General features: G+C 35.2%; 1 protein-coding gene across 1 annotated transcript; it reads right to left on the reverse strand.

The window, feature by feature from the left end:
* Positions 1-64: 64 nt before the first annotated feature.
* Positions 65-8385, reverse strand: LOC128551635 (uncharacterized). Its single transcript, XM_053532532.1, has 3 exons — positions 8382-8385; positions 3926-4227; positions 65-1299 (listed from the first exon to the last, which is right to left on the reverse strand). The coding sequence occupies exons 1-3, from the start codon at positions 8383-8385 to the stop codon at positions 1042-1044; spliced, it is 564 nt and encodes a 187-aa protein (XP_053388507.1). The 3' UTR covers positions 65-1041.
* Positions 8386-22461: the final 14076 nt, after the last annotated feature.

Below are 22461 nucleotides of genomic sequence, written 5' to 3' on the forward strand. Positions count from 1 at the left end.
GGGCCCCTTGTGACCTTGACCTTTGATCGGTGACCCTAAAATCAATAGGGGTTTATCTGCTCTGCATGTCCAATCATTCTATGAAGTTCCAACTTTCTGAATCAAGTGGTTTTTACGTTGTTGATCAGAAACAGTTTATCATGTTCAGGCCCCTGTAATGGAATGACCCCACAAACAATAGGGATCATCTACTAGAAAAGATTGAAGGTTCTACTAGGGCAGATGGTTCTCCAGTTATTGATCGGAAATGAAGTTGGACGGACGGACTGACTGACGGACGGACGGACGGATGAACACAGCAAAACAATATGCAATATGTCTCCCTTCACAATGGGAGTGGGGGATACATAATTATCTTCCGTTACAGCTCTTCTTCTTCTAGTAAAAGAGCTTGGATCCTCTAGTTTGCGAGCTGTTCAAAATTTCAACCACCGTTTAGATTTGAAAATGTGAACATTTGAATCCACGCGATCGAAACCTTTTATCTTAATGTTTTTGTAATATATAAGATTTTTTATTAATATTGATTATTAATATTAAGCTATTGTTTATTCTGCGTTTTGTGTTCGATGTGCATTCAAGAGGAAAAATTGTCATTTTGAAGACTTATTAAAAAGTTCACCATCGCCATCTTGGACCGCCCTTTACGTCCGCAATCTGGAAATAGCAAGATATGTCAAACAAAATGTCTGCGGAAACCCGCCCCTTGTCCTTCCCATTTCCGCTCACGTTTTACCCTACCAGACACTATCCCCGTAAAAAGTAATAAGCATCAGCTGAAAATTATCCGAAAAAATCAATGTTTCAAAAACCAACACCATCCCCAAAATATAAATAAACAAATAAATAAATAAATAAATTCATTTTTAATTTCGCCAGTTTTGAAGACTGTATATAGATCTATTCCTTATGTATTAGAAGATTTTTCAAAGTCACAAAACACAAAGCCTTCTAACAATTCTTATTCATGAATATTGTCAACTACATGACTTTAAGATGCAATTACAATACTGCTTTTTGTAACAGGTATTTGAAAAATGCTCACCAATCTGTCAATTCCGCAGACAGGTTACCATAAGCCAAGCAGACGACATTTTTGCCCTTCGAGATCACCTTACCGCTCTTGTATTTCAAATGAGATTGCGTGACATTTGTAGGAATCGGTACTTCTATTGACATAGGTCCTACAGTAACTGACCGCTCCGTCTGTACTTTCATTTTGAAAGCCAGTGTGGAGCCAGCATGATGCACGTTGTACACACAGTCGCTCTCCAGTGTAAAAGTGTAATCCGCATCTTCCTAGACACGGGCAAAACCAGTATATTAATAGCGCAGTGTTTGAATCACGAGGGGAGGAACTGTAGACTCGGTTATGGAGGATATTATGTTACAGATCAAAGTTTAAGATGCTGCTGCTACACGTTACAGCATATGAAGGATAGAGAAATGGTAAAGGTTTATCTCTTTTTTTGCAAAAATATAAATTGTATTTCTAGATCAATGGTATATATGTACGTCATTTATATTTTATATTGAAGTCTATCAAGCGTTTTATGACAGAATTCGAAATTTTGAGATAAAATTATCATATATCATTGATTAAACGATATTTCAACCATATTTTATGCTTATTTGCATCGATAAAAAGTCCTTTCAGGCATGCACTTATAAAACGAGATAGTAACTTACTGTGGGTCTAATTCTTCGTGGTTTTATAAAGTGTTACAGTTTAGCATGGTATGTTAAAGTTGTGGGGTGCTACTTTTGGATGTGTTACACAAACTTATGATGATACTTTTTGGTATACATTTAGACAATATACAACACCAGAATAGTAAATAAAATTTAAACATCATTAATAATGCGTATATTTTTGAAAGATGTAACTACTAGTTCTATATTATATTTAAGGAGAGTTACAAATAAGAGATAAATCTTTACAATTTCTTTGGTCAACAAAGCACCATCAGCGATTATTATCCTCCATATGCTGTAACGTTATCTGGGAAAACTGTAGCAGCAGCATCCTAAATCTGTTACATGATATCCTCCATGATCGAGTCTCGAGTAACAGCCACCCCCACCCCTTGATAATGTTTATGTATCGACGAGAATCATGATGTTGGTGCCACGAGATACCTAGGTAGCTATCATAATAATACTGTAAACATATCAAGAAATGTATGTATTTTTCTGAAAACATTTCAGCAAAAAATAATATTTTCTATATACTTTATTTATTTCCTGAAAATATTTTACCTGAAAGTATATTTATAGTGGCATATTTCTGCCACGATGTTGCTATAGCGGTAGCTATCACGATAATATTTTAAACTTTCCTAGAAATGAGTGCATTGGTTTTTTGAAAATATTTTAGCGCAAACTTTCGCGTTAGTGCATGAAACTGCCACGATATACTTAGTAGCTATCACGATAATATTCTAAACTTTCCAGAAAACATTATCGCATTAAATTATTTTTCCTAGATATGCTTTTTATTTCCAGGAATCTCTAGCCTATTCGAAAGAAACATTTCAGAGAAGTTCGAAATATCAAAATAAGTACTGACAGTATCGAGATAGCTATCTAGATAATAAATGGCAGATGTAGGCACTTATGTAAATTATCGTAATGTCATTTCCAGGAAACTTTTCGGCTAGTGAGATAATCTTTCCAGAAAACTGCGTATAATCAAGATAATTTTCTAAGTATCGCGATAGCTACCTAGCTATATCGTGGCAGAAATATGCCACAATATAATTATATTAGTGCAAAATTTCGTGTTAGTGCTTAAAACTGCCAGGAAATACATGGTAGCTATCACGATGATATTTTTAACTTTCCAGAAAAGTTGTGCATTTTTCTGAAAACATTATCACAATAAATTATTTTTTCTAGATATATCTTTTATTGCCAGGAAACTTTAGCTTCTCAAAATAAAGTTTTCAGAGAAGTTTGGCATATCATAATAATTTCTGAAAATATCGAGATAGCTGTCTAGTTAATAAATGGCAGCTGTGGGCACTTACGCAAAATGTATCGCTATACTATGGTGGCATATTTCTGCCACGAGATAGCTAGGTAGCTATCTCGATAATTTGTAAACTTTCCAGAAAATGTGTACATTTTTTCCGAAATCATTTCAGCAAATAAATAATATTTTCTAGATATTCTTATTTATTTCCTGAAAACGTTTAGGGCAAAATTTCGAGTTACTGCTTGGAACTGCCGAGATGCTTGGTAACTATCACGATAATATTTTAAACTTTCCAGCAAAATTGTGCATTTTTCTTGAAAACATTATCGCAGTAAATTTTTTTTTGCGCAATACGTATTTTATTTCCAGGGAACTTAAGGCTATTGCGATAAACTTCTCAGAAAAGCTCGAAATATCAAGATAATTTCTGAAAGTATCGAGAAAGGTAATCTAGCTAATAAATGGCAGTTGTGGGCACTTACACAAAGGGTATCGAGAAAATAATGTAAATTATCGCAATAATATTTCCAGGTAACCTTCCACTATTGAGATAATATTTTAGAAAACTTCGCTTTATCTAGATAATTTTCTGAAGTACCTTGATAGCTACCTAACTATCTCGTGGCAGAAATATACCTCCGTATTATACTGGTGTAAATTATCTCAATAATACTTTATATATTTTTTTCAGAAAACTTCGCTTTTATAAAGAAAACTTTTTAAGTATCGCGATAGCTATTTAGCTATCTCGTGGCAGAAATATGCCACCATAATTTATAATTCAATCAGTTTTGTTAAAATATTAATACTTTTTTATATATAATACAGAACAACATAGAACTTTTATTCTAACACGAACTTAAACCAATCAAGCATTGTTAAAAACAAGTATTTGAAATTAATATTTCTATGTATTTTTCTAAACATAGAAAAAGCGGTTTTACTCACTGTGTAATTTGCAGGTGGACCTGTGGTAAAATCAACAGTCTGTGGACCGATGTCATTTACATCAACAGTCAAGCTAAATGTTTCACCTTCTGTTGCATCTGGCATCATCATAACGTATACATCGAATTTGTACAGGTCCGAGTCACTGTTTGGTGTTGGCTGCATGCCAGTATTGGAGATATTTACCACCAAGACAGCACTTTCCTTTAAACCAGAACCCAAGACGCTTTCCCCGAGAAGGATTTCGACAGCTGAATCTGGTATGCTACATGGTATATTATTGCCGTGGGTTGTTGGTGTAACTGAAATAAAATAGTTCTGGGTGTTGATGTAACAAAAATAAAGTAGGTCTGGTTGTTGATGTAACCAAAAATAACATAGTTCTGGTTGTTGATGTAACCGAAAGTAACGTAGTTCTGGTTGTTGATGTAACCAAAAAGTACGTAGTTCTGGTTGTTGATGTAACCAAAAGTAACGTAGTTCTGGTTGTTGATGTAACCAAAAAGTACGTAGTTTTGGTTGTTGATGTAACCGAAAGTAACGTAGTTCTGGTTGTTGATGTAACCAAAAAGTACGTAGTTCTGGTTGTTGATGTAACCAAAAGTAACGTAGTTCTGGTTGTTGATGTAACCAAAAAGTACGTAGTTTTGGTTGTTATAGCAACTGAAAATAACGTAGTTCAGGGCTCAGTTGTTCGAAACTTTAACAGGCTGATAAACTAACCTGCTGTTACATTTTGATTCAAAATACTAGTCTTGGTGGGGAACACCAGACAAGTACGATATTATAGATTTACTGTAAAGACATCTTATTGCTCATAATCATTAACTAATTCATTAGTTTTTCTAAGTTTTCTAAAATGTCGAAATAAGACTCTCGTTAGCTTAATCGCCTGCTAAAGTTTTGAAAAGTGGGCCCTGGTTGTTTATGTAATTGTAAAGGCCTCCTCACACATAGGCGAAAAAACCCCGACGTCAACTTGCATGTACTGGCGAACAGGACTTGTGTAAAATTCGTCCCCATTATAGCCGGGGAGCCAAGGCATGAAAAAGTGGATTTACCTGTCCGGTCATGCTATAGTCAGTTTCTATACATATTATGAAAGTACAAAGTCTCGCGGATCAGAAAAATCGGGCCTGCAAAACAAAAGCTCTTGCAAAATTTGAAAATATCAAGGGGAGATAACTCTGTATATTTGCAGTTTTTTAAGATTCAAATCGTGTTTTTACTAACAAAACATGGCACCATGTTTCTAAAATCAGTTCAAATATATATCTTTTAACATTGCTTTTACGCATAAGGCTTATGGCTGAAAAATACGCAAAATGTACTCATTTTATGTACATTTTATTATAAGATTTGGCACCTAAAATACCAGAGAATAAAATAAAAATATTTAACCTAAAATTTACAGTAAAAAGAAGTAACCTTTAAAATGGTCTTATTTCTCAAAGTCATTTATTATTACCGCTGCGAAACAGTCTGTTAGAACAGAAAATCATCTAGATACTCTAGTTCAGGTTTGGCTAAGAAATACGCAAATCCGGGGTATTTTATGTACCCCACCCACTTTATATAAGGCAAAAAATGTGTCATAAAAATATTCGACCAACAACCAAGAAGATATATTCTTTTTATCACGTATACAATATAATCTATATTTTTGACCATATAAAGCTGGATGAGGGGTATTTAAAAGATTTTAAACAGAAAAAGGGGGTAGGAAAACCTATGTATTTTACAATCGATAATTAGAATAAACAACCCGTTATTAAATAAGAGCAACACTAATGAAAGGCAATGAAACCTTTTCTTGCAAACTATTCATTTAGAAAGTAATTTATTCAAATACTCTTTCGTGCAATCTAGTTTGGTTTTGGCTAAGAAATACGCTAATACGGGGTATTTTATGTACCCCACCCACTTTATATAATGCAAAAAATGTATAATAAAAAATATTCGACCAACAACTAAGAAGATATATTCTTTTTATCACGTATACAATATAATCTATATTTTTGACCATATAAAGCTGGATGAGAGGCATTTAAAAGATTTTAAATAGGAAAAGGGGGTAGGAAAACCTATGTATTTTAAAACCAATAATTAGAATTAACAACCCGTTACTAAATAAGAGCAACACTAATTAAAGGCGATGAAACCTTTACTTACAAACTGTTCAGTTGGAAAGTAATTTAATTAAATACTCGTTCGTGCAATCTACTCCAGGCGTGGCTAAGAAATACGCAAAACCGGGGTATTTTATGTACCCCACCCACTTTATATAATGCAAAAAAATGGATAATAAAAATATTCGACGAAAAATCAATGAGATATATTCTTTTTATTACATATACAATATAATTTATATTTATGACAATTTAAAGATGGATGAGGGGTATTTAAAAGATTTTGAATAGAAAAAGGGGGTAGGAAAACCTATGTATTTTACAACCGATAATTAGAACAAACAACCCGTTATTTACCATTTAATAAATACAAACATCAATAATAAAAGGCGACGAAATCTTTACTTGCTAACTGTTCATTTGAAAATAAATAATTTAAATAGTCTTTTGTGCAATTTTGTCAAAATTGTGAAATTGTAGGGGTATGAACATTACCCCACCCATCTAAAACTATGTATAAAATGTGATTGATCGATCAATACAGTTTTTACAAATTAACAAAGTATAAATGCTTGCTTCGGGGTTGTACACATCTGTTTTTACCTTTCTCATGATAAACAGATTGATGGAATGTGAGTTCTGATGTGTTGAATGAAATGTAGAAATTTGACATAATGTGTAACTTTAATGTTTATAAAATGAGACATTTTGAATAATCTTTACTATTCAGAAGATTTTAAAACTAATTAATGTAATGATAATTCATTATATCACTATTCAAGAATTTTTACAAATCGTACAAAAAAGTCGTAATTATATCACCCAAACATATATAATTCAAATAGATTCTGTCAGAGTTTTAGCTCACCTGTCACGTAGTGACACAAGGGAAGCTTTTGTGATCGCCTTCGTCCGTCCATACGTTTGTGAGCACGACAGAAACCACATTTTACTATTGATTTTAATCAAACTTGCGCGCAACTTGTATAAGAGCTAAGAGACGAGAGAGGAAATCTACTGGCCACCAGGAACCAAAAAAAAAAAAAAAAAAAAAAAGAAGTCAATGCAACCTTTCAAGGTTATGCGTTGGAATACAAAAGGACTCCTCAATAAGAAAATGAATTAGAGAACATATTATTTGATAAGGACATTCAGGTCTGCTGCATCGAAGAGATTCACCTTAGCGAGGATAAATCCTTCAATGTTAAGAGGCTACCAGTGCTTCCGTTGTGACAGGTTATGAACACACTAGAAATGACATTTTACGTTTGACTTTAACCACACTTACAACTTAAGTCACGATACGATCTCGGTTCAGTTTGAAAACTGCTTTGATTGACCTTTTAGCCATAAAGAGGTTTCATTTTCGCTTTGATCTGACACAAATATGCAAATCTGATCATATTTAGACTAAGTTTGAAACTGGATTATTTGGGGTCAAAAACTAAGTTACCAGGTCAAATAAAAGGAAAAGCTTGATAGCACCGTAGAGGCCACATTACTGACGCTATCTTCATGAATGTGGTCAGAATGTTAGTCTTGATGATTCCTATGCCAAGTTAGAAACTGGGTCATATGTGATTAAAAACTAGATCACCCGCTAAAATCAAACGAAAAGTCTGTTGACATTCTTGAGGTCGTATTGATTACCCTATCTTCATAAAACTTGGTCAAATTATTTGTCTTGATGATCCCTAGGCCAAATGTAACAGTTGAACGATATACATGACCCTTTTTTTCTCAGAAAATGCTAGTATAAATCTTAGATAATCTAAATTATAAACTTATTGAATGGCTTGTTTGTCATTACCTAGTATATTGCTCTATGTCTGGATGACAAACAACAAATAGTTTTGATAGGCCCTTCAATTAGTGTTTTTATACATGACATTAGAATTAAACATTTGTTGTATTTTCACGAATTGAACAACAAAGTGCCATGAACCAAGTATTTATGCAGAGTCATATCATTTTAGATAACATTTACTGGTTTGGCACTAAAGGCTATAATAGTAATTAGAATTTTATTTATATGCGGTCCATCTGGAGCACAATTTTAGTTACACATTCCTGCGGTACTAACGACAAATAGTTACATCTGTATGTGCAATTTAAGTAGACATTAACACAATACTTCATAATATCATGCGTAACTATTTTTCCGATCTGTATATAGAAATACTTGTATCAATTTAAACTTTACGGCTACACCACAAAAATGATATTATTTTCATAAAGCCTTTGGCTTTCGCATGTATATATGGCATTCCTTCCAGGACGTAATATTGGTGACCGCTCTTGAAAGAAATAAATTACTACCGTCTAACCCATAGTTCACACGCATGCGCACGACACCGGAAACAGAGAACAGCTGATCATATCCTTTCCGGCGTCGTGACTGGTGGCACGCTTTTTCAGTGTATCGTATAAACGCTGGTGTTTTGGGTTTGTATTGTCGCGAGTTTGCGGTTTGAAATGTCTGACCCTGATTCGTTGTCACTCTCTGACGATGGAGAGTCCTTTTCGGGATTCAGTGACTTCGAGGACGATGGTAAAATTAGATCGGTTGTAAGTAAACCTACCCCACCCACTTCTGTTATTGTGTTAGATGAAACGCCTTCGGGCTCTAAAGTTTTAGAGACAAGTGGGAATTGTAAAGCTAAATCTTCGGATAAAGCTTCAGATAAAGCTAAATCTTCGGATAAAGCTAAGGGAAAAAAGTTGGTAGGTAAAAGCAAGAAGTCTTCGGACTCTTGTGTTAAAAGTAAAACTAAAAAAGATAAAAAACAGAAGTCTAGAAATGCTGAAATTGACTTTTCTACTATGACTCAGAAAGACATCGATAGTCTTAGGACTTTATTGGGTATTAATCAGGAGACTTCGGCTCCTGATTCAGAAGAACATGTTTTTGGTAGAGAATTGCAGAATATGCCCAATATTCATGTCGAGGTGAATCCCGACGATATTTCTGACTATGAATACCCAGAAGGGACACAATATGATAATGTGAATACAAATACAGATGTAAACAAGCAGTTTTCAAATGCTTTATTTAATGACTCGTGTAATAGTGATCCTGATGATGGTGTCTGGGAATTACCTAAATTAAAAATACCAGAGAAAGGCAAGGCTGTTTCAGATACTTTAGCAAAACTGATTAATGTTTCTTGTACGCAACAGTGTGATATAGACTCATTGTTAGCAAAGTATAAAATTCCTGAGAATTGTGAGATGGTTAACCCTCCATTAGTTAACCAAGAAATTTGGAAGATTTTGGACAAGAAGGCCCATGGGCAGGATAAAATTCTTGTTGACATTCAGAATTTGGCAGCCATAGGTTTTGCGCCAATTATCAGATTAGCAGAAGTTTTCTAAGGAAGTAAAGAACTGTGAATCTTTTGCATATCTTGGTAGAGACTCTGTCAGAGGTACAGGCTTTGTAAGAAGTAGTAATCGGAGCAGATTTCCACGTAGAAGTTACGGTGGTTCTTATGGTTATCAGGCACATCCTAGTAGATACCAGCCATATCCGCAGAGAGGGCAACAGTATAGACCATATTCTGCTAGGTCTAGGCCTGCAAGAAAGGCTCCAGTGGCAACAGTTACAGCCCCAAACGGGCAGGAATAAATGCAACATCTTGTGTAGGTAAACTTAAGTTTTATATTAATACATGGAAAAAGTTCACAAATGATAGGTGGATTCTAGAGGCTATTTCAGGTTATAGAATTGAGTTTGATCAACAGCCTTTTCAAGATAGGGTACCCAATGAAATTCCTTTTAATCAAGAACACAAGTCAATTGTTGATAATGAAGTCCAGGAATTATTAAATAAAGGTGCTATTGTTGAATCATTTCCAGAGCAAGGTGAATTCATTTCAACTATATTTATTGTTCCAAAACCGAATGGGAAATTTAGACCAGTGATAAACTTGAAGTATTTGAATAAATTTATTCCTTACAATCACTTCAAACAAGAAACTTTTAACATTGTGTTAGATCTCATTCAAGAAAGGGACTTCTTTACTAAAACTGATTTGACGGATGCTTACTTTCATGTGCCTATTCATCCAAGTTCAAGAAAATATTTAAAGTTTCAGTGGAATGGAGCTTATTATCAGTTTGTTTGTTTACCATTTGGAATTAAGATAGCTCCTTTTTTGTTTACAAAAATTTTGAAACCAGTATATGCTTGGTTTAGACAACAAGACATTAGATGTAGTTTCTACTCGGATGATTCTTTGAACATGAATCAAGAAAAGGATGTTTGTCAAACTAATTCTGTAACTATTACAAATACCTTGCAATCTCTAGGGTTTACTCTAAATGAAAAGAAATCTGTTCTTGTCCCAACACAGAGAATAGTGTTTTTTGGGTTTGTGCTTGATTCTGTTGAGTTCAAGGTCTATCTGACTGATGAAAAGGTGCAGAAAATACTAACCAAAGCCAAAAATTTGTTAGGGAAAGATGTAGTGGTGGTTCGAGAACTGGCTTCCTTTATAGGACTAGTAATTAATGCCTTTTATGCAGTATTTGAAGCACCACTACATTATAGATCAATGGAAAGAGATAAAATTACTGGTTTGGGAAATGATACTGATTTTGACAAAAAATATCACTGTCTGAATTATGTAAACAAGACATAGTCTGGTGGATAAATAATGTATATTCAAAAAATGGCAAAAGAATTAGGCCAATTCCAGTTGAATTGAAATGTAGAACAGATGCGTCTTTTGAAGGTTTTGGATGTGTAGATACTGCATCAGGAAGGCATGCAAATGGTAGGTGGAACCATGATGAGAGGGGACATTCTATAAACTATTTGGAGTTGCTCAGTATTTTTTATGCCCTTCAAACACTGTATAAAGACTGTCAAAACACACACATAGAGGTACAGTCAGATAATGTATCAGCAGTTTCTTACGTGAATGACCTTGGTGGAATGGCGTCTGAACTTATGGATAGTCTTGCCAAGCACATTTGGCAGTGGTGCTTGGTTAGAGATATTCATATATCAGCTGTTCATATTCCAGGTACTGAAAACAGCATTGCAGACTTTTATTCGCGTAATTTTTCAGATTCCACAGAAGGGAAATTAAAAAAGGATATATTTGAAAGAATTTGTCATCAATGTTTTGTTCCAGATATTGACCTTTTTGCGTCAAGGTTAAACCATCAACTCGATAGTTTTGTTACATGGTTTCCGGAACCGGGTGCGAAATTTGTCAATGCTTTTTCCCAGTCTTGGGAAAAACTTCAACCTTATTTATTTCCCCCCTTTAATATAGTTGGGAAAGTTTTGAATAAACTGGTACAAGACAAGGTTGACAAAGCTATACTGGTGTTTCCATTTTGGCCTTCGCAGGCGTGGTTTCCTTCAATCTTGGGCAGCAGGGACCCGTAAGCAGTACAGATATGCATGGGAAAAATGGTATGTGTGGAATGATATCAGGTTTAGTGATCCCTTTCATTCCTCTGAAGCAACAGTGATTAATTACTTGTATTCTTTGTTCTTGACAGGTAAATCATATTCAGTTATCAACATTCACAAAGCGATGTTATTGCAAACGCTGCCGTTTTTTGGAAATTCATGGTGTGGTAATGTAACTCTGATTACGAGATTTATGAAAAGTGTTTTCTTACAGAAACCACCTAAACCAAAATATTTATTTACATGGGATGTTTCCATTGTGTTACAGTTTTTAAGGTCTCTGATGCCTTTGGATAAACTGTCACTAAAATTGTTGACTTTCAAAGTTGTTGCCTTAGTAGCGTTAGCTACAGCTCCTAGGGCACAGACTCTAATTTCTATGAATTTAGACAATATGATAAAAGAACAACAGGCAGTCGTTTTTTCATTTTCTAATGTATTGAAAGCTTCTAGAATAGGTCATTCTTTTGTTTTGAAGATTGAACACTTTCAGGATGAATCGTTATGTGCTATGCACACCCTTTTGCATTATATTGACGTTACATCTAAACACAGATTAAGTAGAAGTGTTCTAGTATCATACAAAACTTATAAAGCTGTTTCAAGTAGTACAGTCGCACGTTGGCTAAAAGAAGTACTTAGCTTGTCTGGTATTGACTCTAGTATTTTTATGGCTCATTCATATAGAGCAGCATCTACGTCTGCCGCTTTTAGCAAAGGATGCTCATTAAAAAACATCTTAGATACGGCTGACTGGAAGACTGATAAAAATTTCAGAAAATTTTATTTTAGGCATGCACTGAGTAAAAATCATATTTCTTTTACAGATGCAGTGTTTAAATAATTTCACATAGCATATATTATTTGTGGAGAATAGGACATTGTTTTGCAGTGGCACAGAGGGGAAGTTTTTATAACGTAGACAGTTTTTGAAATTACTCATTAGTGGTAGTTGAATATTATGTACTTTGTTGTATTATTGATTTCCGAGGGTATTAATAATGATAAATTGGTTGTTTGATTTTATCTGTTTTGTTGCCTTTGAAGATGCCATATATACATGCGAAAGCCAAAGGCTTTATGAAAATAATGTCCCCTCATCCAAGCTTTAGTGTAGGATGAAGGGCATTATTGGAATAAAGCCGGAGGCTGAGCATGTATATACCCTCCCTAACTCTACCTCTTATTGAACAATTTTGTGGGTTTTTCCCCTCCCTTATTTTGATTTCTGCAACAAACAGATGCTTTAAACTATGATCAGCTGTTCTCTGTTTCCGGTGTCGTGCGCATGCGTGTGAACTATGGGTTAGACGGTAGTAATTTATTCTTTCAAGAGCGGTCACCAATATTACGTCCTGGAAGGAATGCCATATATACATGCTCAGCCTCCGGCTTTATTCCAATAATGCCCTTCATCCTACACTAAAGCTTGGATGAGGGGACATTATCTCGTACTATAACTTGCACTGGCAGTGTAAATGGTAATACGTTATATTGTTTTAACTTTAAATATGTGATTTTAGACTGCAACAGTTCAACATGTCTTTTTCGCAACTTATACACTAGTATTAATCAAATTCATAGAAGACACCTGATGTTAATAAGGTCAATGTTATAAAATTAGAACTTACACTCCCCTTTGCCTTCAACAAACCATCATGGGGGCATATGTTTTTTACAAACACCCCTTCTTTATATCATATTTTATATAACTTCAGATAAGTTATATGCGCCGCACCATGAGAAAACAAACGTAATGTATTTGTGACCAGTATAGATCCAGAAAACAAACATAGTGCATTTGCGACCAACATCGATCCAGACCAGCCTGCGCATCCGCGCAGTCTGGTCAGGACCCATGCTGTTCGCTTTCAAAGCCTATTGCAATTAGAGAAACCGTTAGCGAATAGCATGGGTCCTGACCAGACTGTGCGGATGCGCAGTCTGGTCTGGATCGATGCTGGTCGCAAATGCACTATGTTGGTTTTCTCATGGCGTGGCTCATATTTAGTGCAAATCACCTTAATAATAATTCTAAGATACGTTTTAAAATTAGTGAAGAGTAACTGCCCTTGACTTTTCATTTATCAGTTGGATAAGTTTTGCAGTCACGAACTTTCCAAATAAATCAGCATTTAACTATAATCATTTGAAGAGAACAACGGACTAGCAATATCGTTTTCCGTGCATTTTCGCTATTTTTGCCCCTATGGTATAAACATTTGTCTTATTCAAGGTGGGTTGGTGAATAAATTACTTCTGTTTTTTTTTTTTGGATTTGATAAACTTGCAAATGAAAGTTACTAATAATTCAAATGAGATAGTAAAAAATTAAAGTTTGAATGTAAAGGTTTCAGTACTTTTCGGTAGTGTTGCTTGCATTTTATCACACCACAATGAACAGGTTGTTAATTCTAATTATTGGCTACTGTTTTCACTCTAAAATCTCTTAAATACTCCGAATCCATCTTTAAGTTGTCAAAATATAGATTATATTGTATACGTGACAAAAAGAATATCTCTCCTTGATTGATGGTCGAATATTTTTATTATACATTTTTTTTGCATTATATAAAGTGGGTGGGGTAAATAAAATATCACGGATTTGCGCTTTTTGTCGCCAACCCTAAACTAGATTGCACGAAGAGTATTAAAATGAATTTCTTTTCAGATGAATAGTTTGCAGGTAAAGGTTTCATCCCTTTCATTAGTCTTGCTCGTATTTATCAAATGGTAAATAACAGGTTGTTAACTAATTATCGGTTGTAAAAGACATCATTTTCATATTCCTATTTTCTATTAAAATCTTTTAAATACCCCTCATCCATCTTTAAATTGTCAAGAATATGCATTTCATTGTATGCGTGATAAAAAGTATCTATCTCCTTTATTTTGGTCGAATATTTTTATTATGAATTTTTAGCATTATACAATTATATAGTGGGTGGGGTACCCCCTTTTTCTACTTAAAATCTTTTAAATACCCCTCATCCAGCTTTATATGGTCAAAAGCATAGATTATATTGTATACGTGATAAAAAGAATATATCTCATTGATTTTTTGTCAAATATTTCTATTATATATTTTTTTGCATTATATATAGTGGGTGGGGTACATAAAATACCCAGGATTTGCGTATTTTTTAGCCAAACCTGAACTAGATTGCATTATAGTGTATCTAAATAAATTACTTTCCAAATGAATAGTTTGCAAGTAAAGGTTTTTTCGACTTCCATTAGTGTTGCTCTTATTTAATAACGGGTTGTTTATTCTAATTATCGGTTGTAAAATACATAGCTTTTCCTACCCCCTTTTTCTGTTTAAAATCTTTTAAATACCCCTCATCCGGCTTTAATTGGTCAAAAATATAGATTATATTGTATACGTGATAAAAAGAATATATCTTCTTGGTTGTTGGTCGAATATTTTTATTTTACATTTTTTGCATTATATAAAGTGGGTGGGGTACATAAAATACCCCGGATTTACGTATTTCTTAGCCAAACCTTAACTAGAGTATCTAGATGATTTTCTATTCTAACAGACTGTTTCGCAGCGGTATTAATAAATTACTTTGAGAAATAAGACCATTTTAAAGGTTACTTCTTCATACTGTAAATTTTAGGTTAAATATTTTTATTTTATTCTCTGGTATTTTAGGTGCCAAATCTTATAATAAAATGTACATAAAATGAGTACATTTTGTGTATTATTCAACCATAAGCCTTATGCGTAAAAGCAATGTTGAAATATATATATTTGACCTGATTTTAGAAACATGATGCCATGTTTTGTTCGCAAAAAAGCGTTTTGAATCTTAAAAAAAAACTGCAAATATGCAGAGTTATCTCCCCTTAATATTCTAAAATTTCGCAAGAGCTTTTGTTTTGCAGGCCCGATTTTTCTGATCCGCGAGACTTTGCACTTTCATAATATATATAGAAACTGACTATAGCATGACCGGACAGGTAAATCCTATTTCTAGGCACTTTTCGCACTTTTGGCTCCCTGGCTATTAGTATACGACGTTGTACAACGTTGGTGGTGTACGTATGGACGCGTTTGTTAGCTTTTGCGTCCGTTGCGATTAGTTTTGTTCGTCGGATAATTTTGAACATGTTGAAAAAATTGTGGCGATTAAAAGTTTCGTCTATCATTCGTTAAAATTCGCTTCAATACGTTAACCAATCGAAAAGTCTTCGCATAGCGTTCGTCAGCTAGCGTTATCCATATTACTAATAATCTTTTGTCCTGTACCTTCCTCACAGATTTTTGCACAATTTGTTCATTCAAAAAAGGAAATTGATTTACTGACATATCGTTACTATAGCCGGACAAGTAAAATATTTTCCTTTTAGCTACCTTCTGGGAATGTAGGAGTGTTTATAAGTGAAGTTGAGAAATACACAAAACCAATCTACATGTTGCTTATAGTTTAATTGTCTTATTAGTATGTTCACAAAGAGATGATTATACACATCATGTGTAACAAACAGAATAATTTCCGCTCCAAAATAGAAACCTTTCTAATCCGAAAACGCCTCTAATCCGAACTTTTTTCTGATCAGAGCATCATCTTACTGGCCATTGTAAAGCGTCTGGTAACGGTCGGACACACTTTCGGAAAGCTTCGGAAGCATGCGCAAACTGCGCAGAGTTGCGCTTAGGTTCACATGTTTGCGCTCATAATCGCTAACGGAAAGAACAAAATTTGGTGGTACGATCCAACGCATTCCAGCGAGTAACAGTTACTCATCGTCCCACTTCGTAAATAATTCGCAACAAATAGTTCCCGTACGTTAACCTTTCGTTATGTTTCAAACAATGTAACAAATTTTCAAACTGTTTCGGTCGAAATTCGTCAGAATTGACAAATTGACAAATTTACCCAATTCGTATGGCTGCGTTTTATGGATTCGCCTACGTGTGAGGCGGTTTTAAATGAAGTACTTAACGTATATAATGTAACTGAGGTCGTTGGGGGGGGGGGGGGGGGGGGGGGGGGGGGGGGGGGGGGGGGTAATTGGAAATGACTTCTGACCATCAAATGTCACCTTGACATTTGAGCTAGGGGTCTGGGTATTGCACATGACACATTGTCTAACTATTTGTGTCAAGTAATATTAAAATCCCTTAATGGATGATAGAGCTATGGATTAGAAAGAAAAAAATCTTTTGACCTTTCACCACTAACTGCGGCATTGACCTTTAAATTAGGGTTAAGAGTGTTACTTAATACAAGTTGTCTAATTATGAGAAACATTTGTGCCAAGAAATATTGAAATACCATAATGGATGACAGAGTTCTTGACCTTACGGGAAAACAATCCTTTTGACATACGACCTCCAAGTGTGACCTTGACCTTTGAGTTAAGCTTCTGGATGTTGCGCATGACACATCGTCTCCATGAGAATATTTGTACCAATTAATATCAAAATCCCCTGAAGAATGACAAAGTTATGGACCTGGCAGGAAAAAACCCTACTTACGTTTGACCTCCAAATGTGACCTTGACCTTTGAGCTAGAGTACTGAGTGTTGCGCAGGACATACCGTCTTATTATGAGGAACATGTGTTCCATGTAATATCAAATCACTTTAAGGATTGTTCAGTTACACACCGGACAGGAAAATACCCCAATGGCCTTTGACTTCAAAGTGTGACATTGACCTTTTAGCTAAGGGCCCAGGTTTTGTGCATGGCAAGTCGTCTTATCCAGGAAAATATTTGTACCAACTAAAATTAAAATCCCTTGATGAATGACAAAGTTATTCACGGGACATAAAATAAACCCTACTGACATTTGATCTCCAAGTGTGACCTTGACTCTAGGGTTATGGGTGTTTCGCATGAAGCGTCGTCTGATTATGGGGAACATTTATGACAGGCAATATTTTATTCCCTGGATGGATGACAAAGTTCTGGACCGGACACGAAACACCAACTTGACCTTTTAGCTAGGATTCTGAAAGGTGCGCATGACGCATTGTCTTATCATTGGGTACATTTATGCCAAGTAATAATAAAATCCCTTCATAGATTGTTGAGCTAGAGACTGGACAGGAAAAGAAATCCTGCTGACCTTCGACCTCCAAGTGTGGTCTTGACCTTTGAGCTAGGGGTCTTGGTTTTGCGTATGACACGTTGTCTCAGCATAGGGAAACTTTTGTCAAGTAATAATAAATCCCTTGATGAATGACAGACTGGACTGGACAAGAAAATGCAGATAGACGGACGGACGGAATGACAGGACGGAAAAACGCAATCTTATAGTCCCCGAAACAGAGGTTGTTTGGTCAACTAAAATAATCATAGATGGTGTTGTTGTAGTAGATCTGAAAATGATGTAGCTTGGGTTGTTGAGGTAACTGGAAACATACAAATAGTTTGGGTTGTTGGGGAAACTGTAGAAACGCAGTTTATGTTGTTTGGATAGCTGAAAATAAAATGGTTGGGGTTGTTGAGGAAACTGAAAGTATATAGTCGGGCTTGCTGGGGAAACTGCAAAACGTAGTATGTTGGGATAGCTGAAAATAAAGAAGGCGGTTGTTGAATTCACTGGCAAAAGTAGATGAGGTTTTTGTAGTAAATGAAATTAAGAAAGAAGGGGCTCTTGGAGTAACTGAAAAAAAAGTTAGTTTGGGATGTTGTGGTAACTGAAAAGTAGTTCGTACTGTTGAAGTTAATACAGTAGTAGTTCGTGTTTGCTGATGTAACTGAAAATAAAGTAGTTGGGACGGTTCGGATATCTAAAACTAGAGCTATGTACCCCCTGCACGCACTGAATCAGTACATTGCAATTTGACGTACACAAGATTGCATAATTATATGCACTGTATTCATATAGTACAGTAACAATAAAACAAAGTCTCATAACTCTGCAGGATATTTTTCTGAAAGTTATGGAAGCCCTGGAGGGACAATTGATTTCCGTACTTCCCACTTCTGACTTCTAAATTTTGCACTTCTCACTTCCAACTTCTTGACTTCCTACTTCTAACTTCCGCACTTCTGACTTCTAACTTCCGCACTTCTGACTTCCAACTTCCTGACTTTCGACTTCTGATTTCCAACTTCCACACTTCTTACTTCCGACTTCTTGACTTCTTACTTCCTTCTTCTAACTTCCTCACTTCTGACTTCTAACTTCCGCACTTTTGACTTCCAACTTCCTGACTTTTGACGTTTGATTTCCAACTTCCACATTTTTACTTCCGACTTTTTGACTTCTTACTTCCCTCTTTTAACTTCCGCACTTCTGACTTCTAACTTCCGCACTTCTGACTTCTAACTTCCTGACTTTCGACTCCTGATTTCTAACTTCCACACTTCTTACTTCCGACTTCTTGACTTCTTACTTCCCTCTTCTAACTTCCGCACTTCTTACTTCTAACTTCCACACTTCTGACTTTTAACTTCCTGACTTCCGACTTCCAACTTCCGCACTTCTGACTTCCAACTTACCCTCTTTGGAAGTCGGAAGTAAGAAGTGTGGAAGTTGGAAGTCGGAAGTAAGAAGTCAGGATTTTGGAAGTCAGAAGTGCGGAAGTTTGAAGTCAAAAGTGCGAAAGCTAGAAGAAGGAAGTAAGAAGTCAAGAAGTCGGAAGTAAGAAGTGTGGAAATTGGAAATTAAAAGTCGAAAGTCAGGAAGTTGGAAGTCAAAAGTGCGGCGGCTAGAAGTCCGAAGTGTGGAAGTTAGAAGTAGGAAGTAGGAAGTCAAGAAGTTGGAAATGAGAAGTGCAAAAGTTAGAAGTCAGAAGTGGGAAGTACGGAAATCAATTGTCCCTCCAGGGCTTCCATAGAAAGTACATAACATGCGTCATGCGAAAGTAAAGTTGATACCGGTCACTTGTTTGAAGTTTCATTAAATTTTGTGCAAGCGTTCTGGAGTTTTGGCGCGCACAAGACTGCACAAGCAGACTGTACGTATATAGCATATTAACAAAAAACAAAGTCCCATAACTCTGCGGAATATTTATCTAAAAGAACGTAACATGCCATGCACAACTAGGGTTACTACTGATCACTTGTGTGAAGTTTCATTGAATTATGAGCATGGGCTCATGAGGTTAGGCGCGCACAAGATTGCATATGCATACTCTATGTATATAGTATAGCAACAAAAAACCAAAGTCCCATAACCGTGCAGAAAATATCTCTGAAAAAAAATCTAACGCGCATCATACCCAATTAGGGTTACTATTGATCACTTTTATGAAGTTTTATTAAATTCTCTGCATGGGTTCTGGAGATTAGGCACGCACAAGATTGCATATGTAGACCCTATGTATACAGTTTAGTAACGAAAAACAAAGTCCCATAACTCTGCTTTTTCTGAAAGAAACTAACTTGCGCCGTGCACAACTTCCGTTGTTACTGGCTACAACTTCGTTGTTGGTGGGGCGGGAGGTTACAATATAGTAAATAGACTTATCAGAGAAAAAGTAACGTCCTAGCTGGTGTTGTCGAGGTGTTGTTATGGTTACTGAAGAAGCTGTTTCAGGTTGTTGAGGTAACTAAAATAATATAGGGCGGTGGAAGAAGCGGAAAATAAAGTCATTGGGTTTGTTGAGGTAACTGAAAAAAAATGTTGAGGTTGTCGAGGTGACTGAAAATGACGTAGTTGTACATTATTTTACGACTTGCATGTACGTAGTCTTTAAGGTTTAGCAGTATATCACAAAACAACAGATATTTTAGTAAATGAACAGCACCATGACAAACAACTTTTCTGTCCAATACATGTTTTACTGTTCTGTCCCACAGAGTTGGATACTTGAACTATTCTTAATGAGTTGTCCCCCTTTAAATAAGAATGCCATTTGTAAAGAAAAAAATGTAAACAATTGTCAAAAACGATGTTTTACCTAGTTATGTAAAGTTTAAACACTCGCACGATGTTGCAAATGCATCAAAACGAACACCTGTAACAGCTTTTAATAAATGGTGAGTTTTTAAAGGTGCTGAACTGTCCAGAAGTGTGGCCCCTTCATGCAGTCCCTTTCCGGAATTCAATAAATATATCAGCAAATTGACAATGATTTTGTAGAATAATATAAATGTTTTATATGCTGTTAAATTTTCATGTAAAACAATGCTTTCTTTCTATGATTTGATGACGTTCGAACTTTTTTCTCCAAAACATGGACCTATACCTTAATATCTAAACCATTAAAATATCAACAGTGACTGACTCTAGTTTCTAACTACATATAATAGTTATTCAATTGGCAAACTGTTTTACAAATTTATTTTGCATCTCAAAGCGGTAGTTTGATTTCTCCGTGCATATTTCATTTGTTTAAATCAATTATGTTTGCCTAAATAGGCTTCCTAGATACATATAACGTCAGGAGTTATACCAAGCAACGTTTGCATTTCGGCAGAATAGACATCAAAGAATACACATCATACATTCACGACCAAGATTTGGTTTAAGCAACCCTTATCATGCTGGCTGTAAGTGATTTTGCCTTATCGACCCGTGCAGACCAAGTTCAGCCTGCACACTGTTCGCTATTCAGTCAGTATCTTTCTGGTCAGCCCCCCCCCGCCCCCTTTTTTATAGTTAATTGTACTGTCCAAATTGAAAGATGGACAAATTCATTATAGCAATTTAGCAGGTTAATAGTTTATTAAGGTAACGAAAACCAAACATTTTGACCGGCCTTAGTATCACATCGAAATTCAGTATGTTATTACAAAAAAATAATAAAGTGTTTATACTGTATTACTTTTGTAGATGTAATCAAATTTTAACACCTACTTTTTTATCGTTTTGATGTAATAGCAGCGGTGTTAAATTTATTTTGAAATAATACAGGGCTGTATCAATAAGTTGACTCTATAAAACGCCGGTCAATAATATGTGCTACCAACCTGTCTATATTTCAACACAATTTTGACATACTAAAAACACAACTTGAGCAAAAAGCTTTGAAAATTCTTTTTGTCTTTATGCCCGTTAGCCAGCAAAAGCTTTGGCCCTAGTCCTTCGGTCTTCGCTGATGTAGTGTTGACTATTGACTGGTAAGTCATTTAATAAGTGTTTTCTTACATGACATTAAAATAATATATTTTAGAGGTTCGACTTAATTGTGAAAAGTCTAACATATATCTTGTTTCTTGTAACTGAATTCGTTCTTGGGATAAATATAACACGTACATCTTGTTTTTCTTTCAATGCCTTTAAAATAGTTAATAATATCGTTCTTAAATTGAACATTCTGGTAAGAAATATGTAACAATGCCAACAACAACAACAACAACAACAACAAAAACAACAACCCCTCCCCCGAAACATGTCATCTTACAAAAATAAATCATTTTGCGGTCTAGCTATCTCTATTCTAAAAACAATCGTAGTATACTAATAAATGTTTGTGCATATAAATACTCTCGAAGAGCGGGAATTAAGAATAAAAGGTAAGCGAAACGATTTGTTTATTCCCACCACATTAAATATTGTGTCTGTTTCTCTTTTTGTTCTTCTAAACAAAGATAAACAAAATTGAAAAAAGTGGAAAACAGAACACGAAGACAAATTAGCACGACTACAACAACAACAATAACAAAAACAAAAGAATGCCCAATTCCCCTAAAAGATGCAAGACTATAAAAACCAAACAGGAAAGAAACAACATTAAAACGCTTTAAAACGAGCTATTTTATAGATTGAGAATTATTATCAATTTGAGAAAAAATGTCCAACCTCACATATGTAAACCCTTAACTGTGGACACAATTTCGCAGCTGGAACATGTGTCTCATTAAAACAAATTACTTATGGATTTTTCACTCGTCCTTGTTAAATGATGTGGTCCAGAGTAACGGGACGGACTGGAAGTAAGGTTACCGGATAATAACCATAATCTGATTTAAATAGTCATATTGCTGAAGTAAGATGTTGCAGAGGCCTTACCTTTTATTAAACTGTCTTCATATAACAATACATGAAACCCACAATAATATGATGC

The sequence above is a fragment of the Mercenaria mercenaria genome, unplaced genomic scaffold (genome assembly GCF_021730395.1).
Source record: "Mercenaria mercenaria strain notata unplaced genomic scaffold, MADL_Memer_1 contig_1404, whole genome shotgun sequence".
Taxonomy (NCBI): Eukaryota; Metazoa; Mollusca; class Bivalvia; order Venerida; family Veneridae; genus Mercenaria; species Mercenaria mercenaria.

Coding starts and splice junctions, on each gene's coding strand:
- LOC128551635 (XM_053532532.1), bottom strand. Junction 1,300..3,925: donor GTCCACCTGCAAATTACACA/GTGAGTAAAACC, acceptor GCCCGTGTCTAG/GAAGATGCGGATTACACTTT.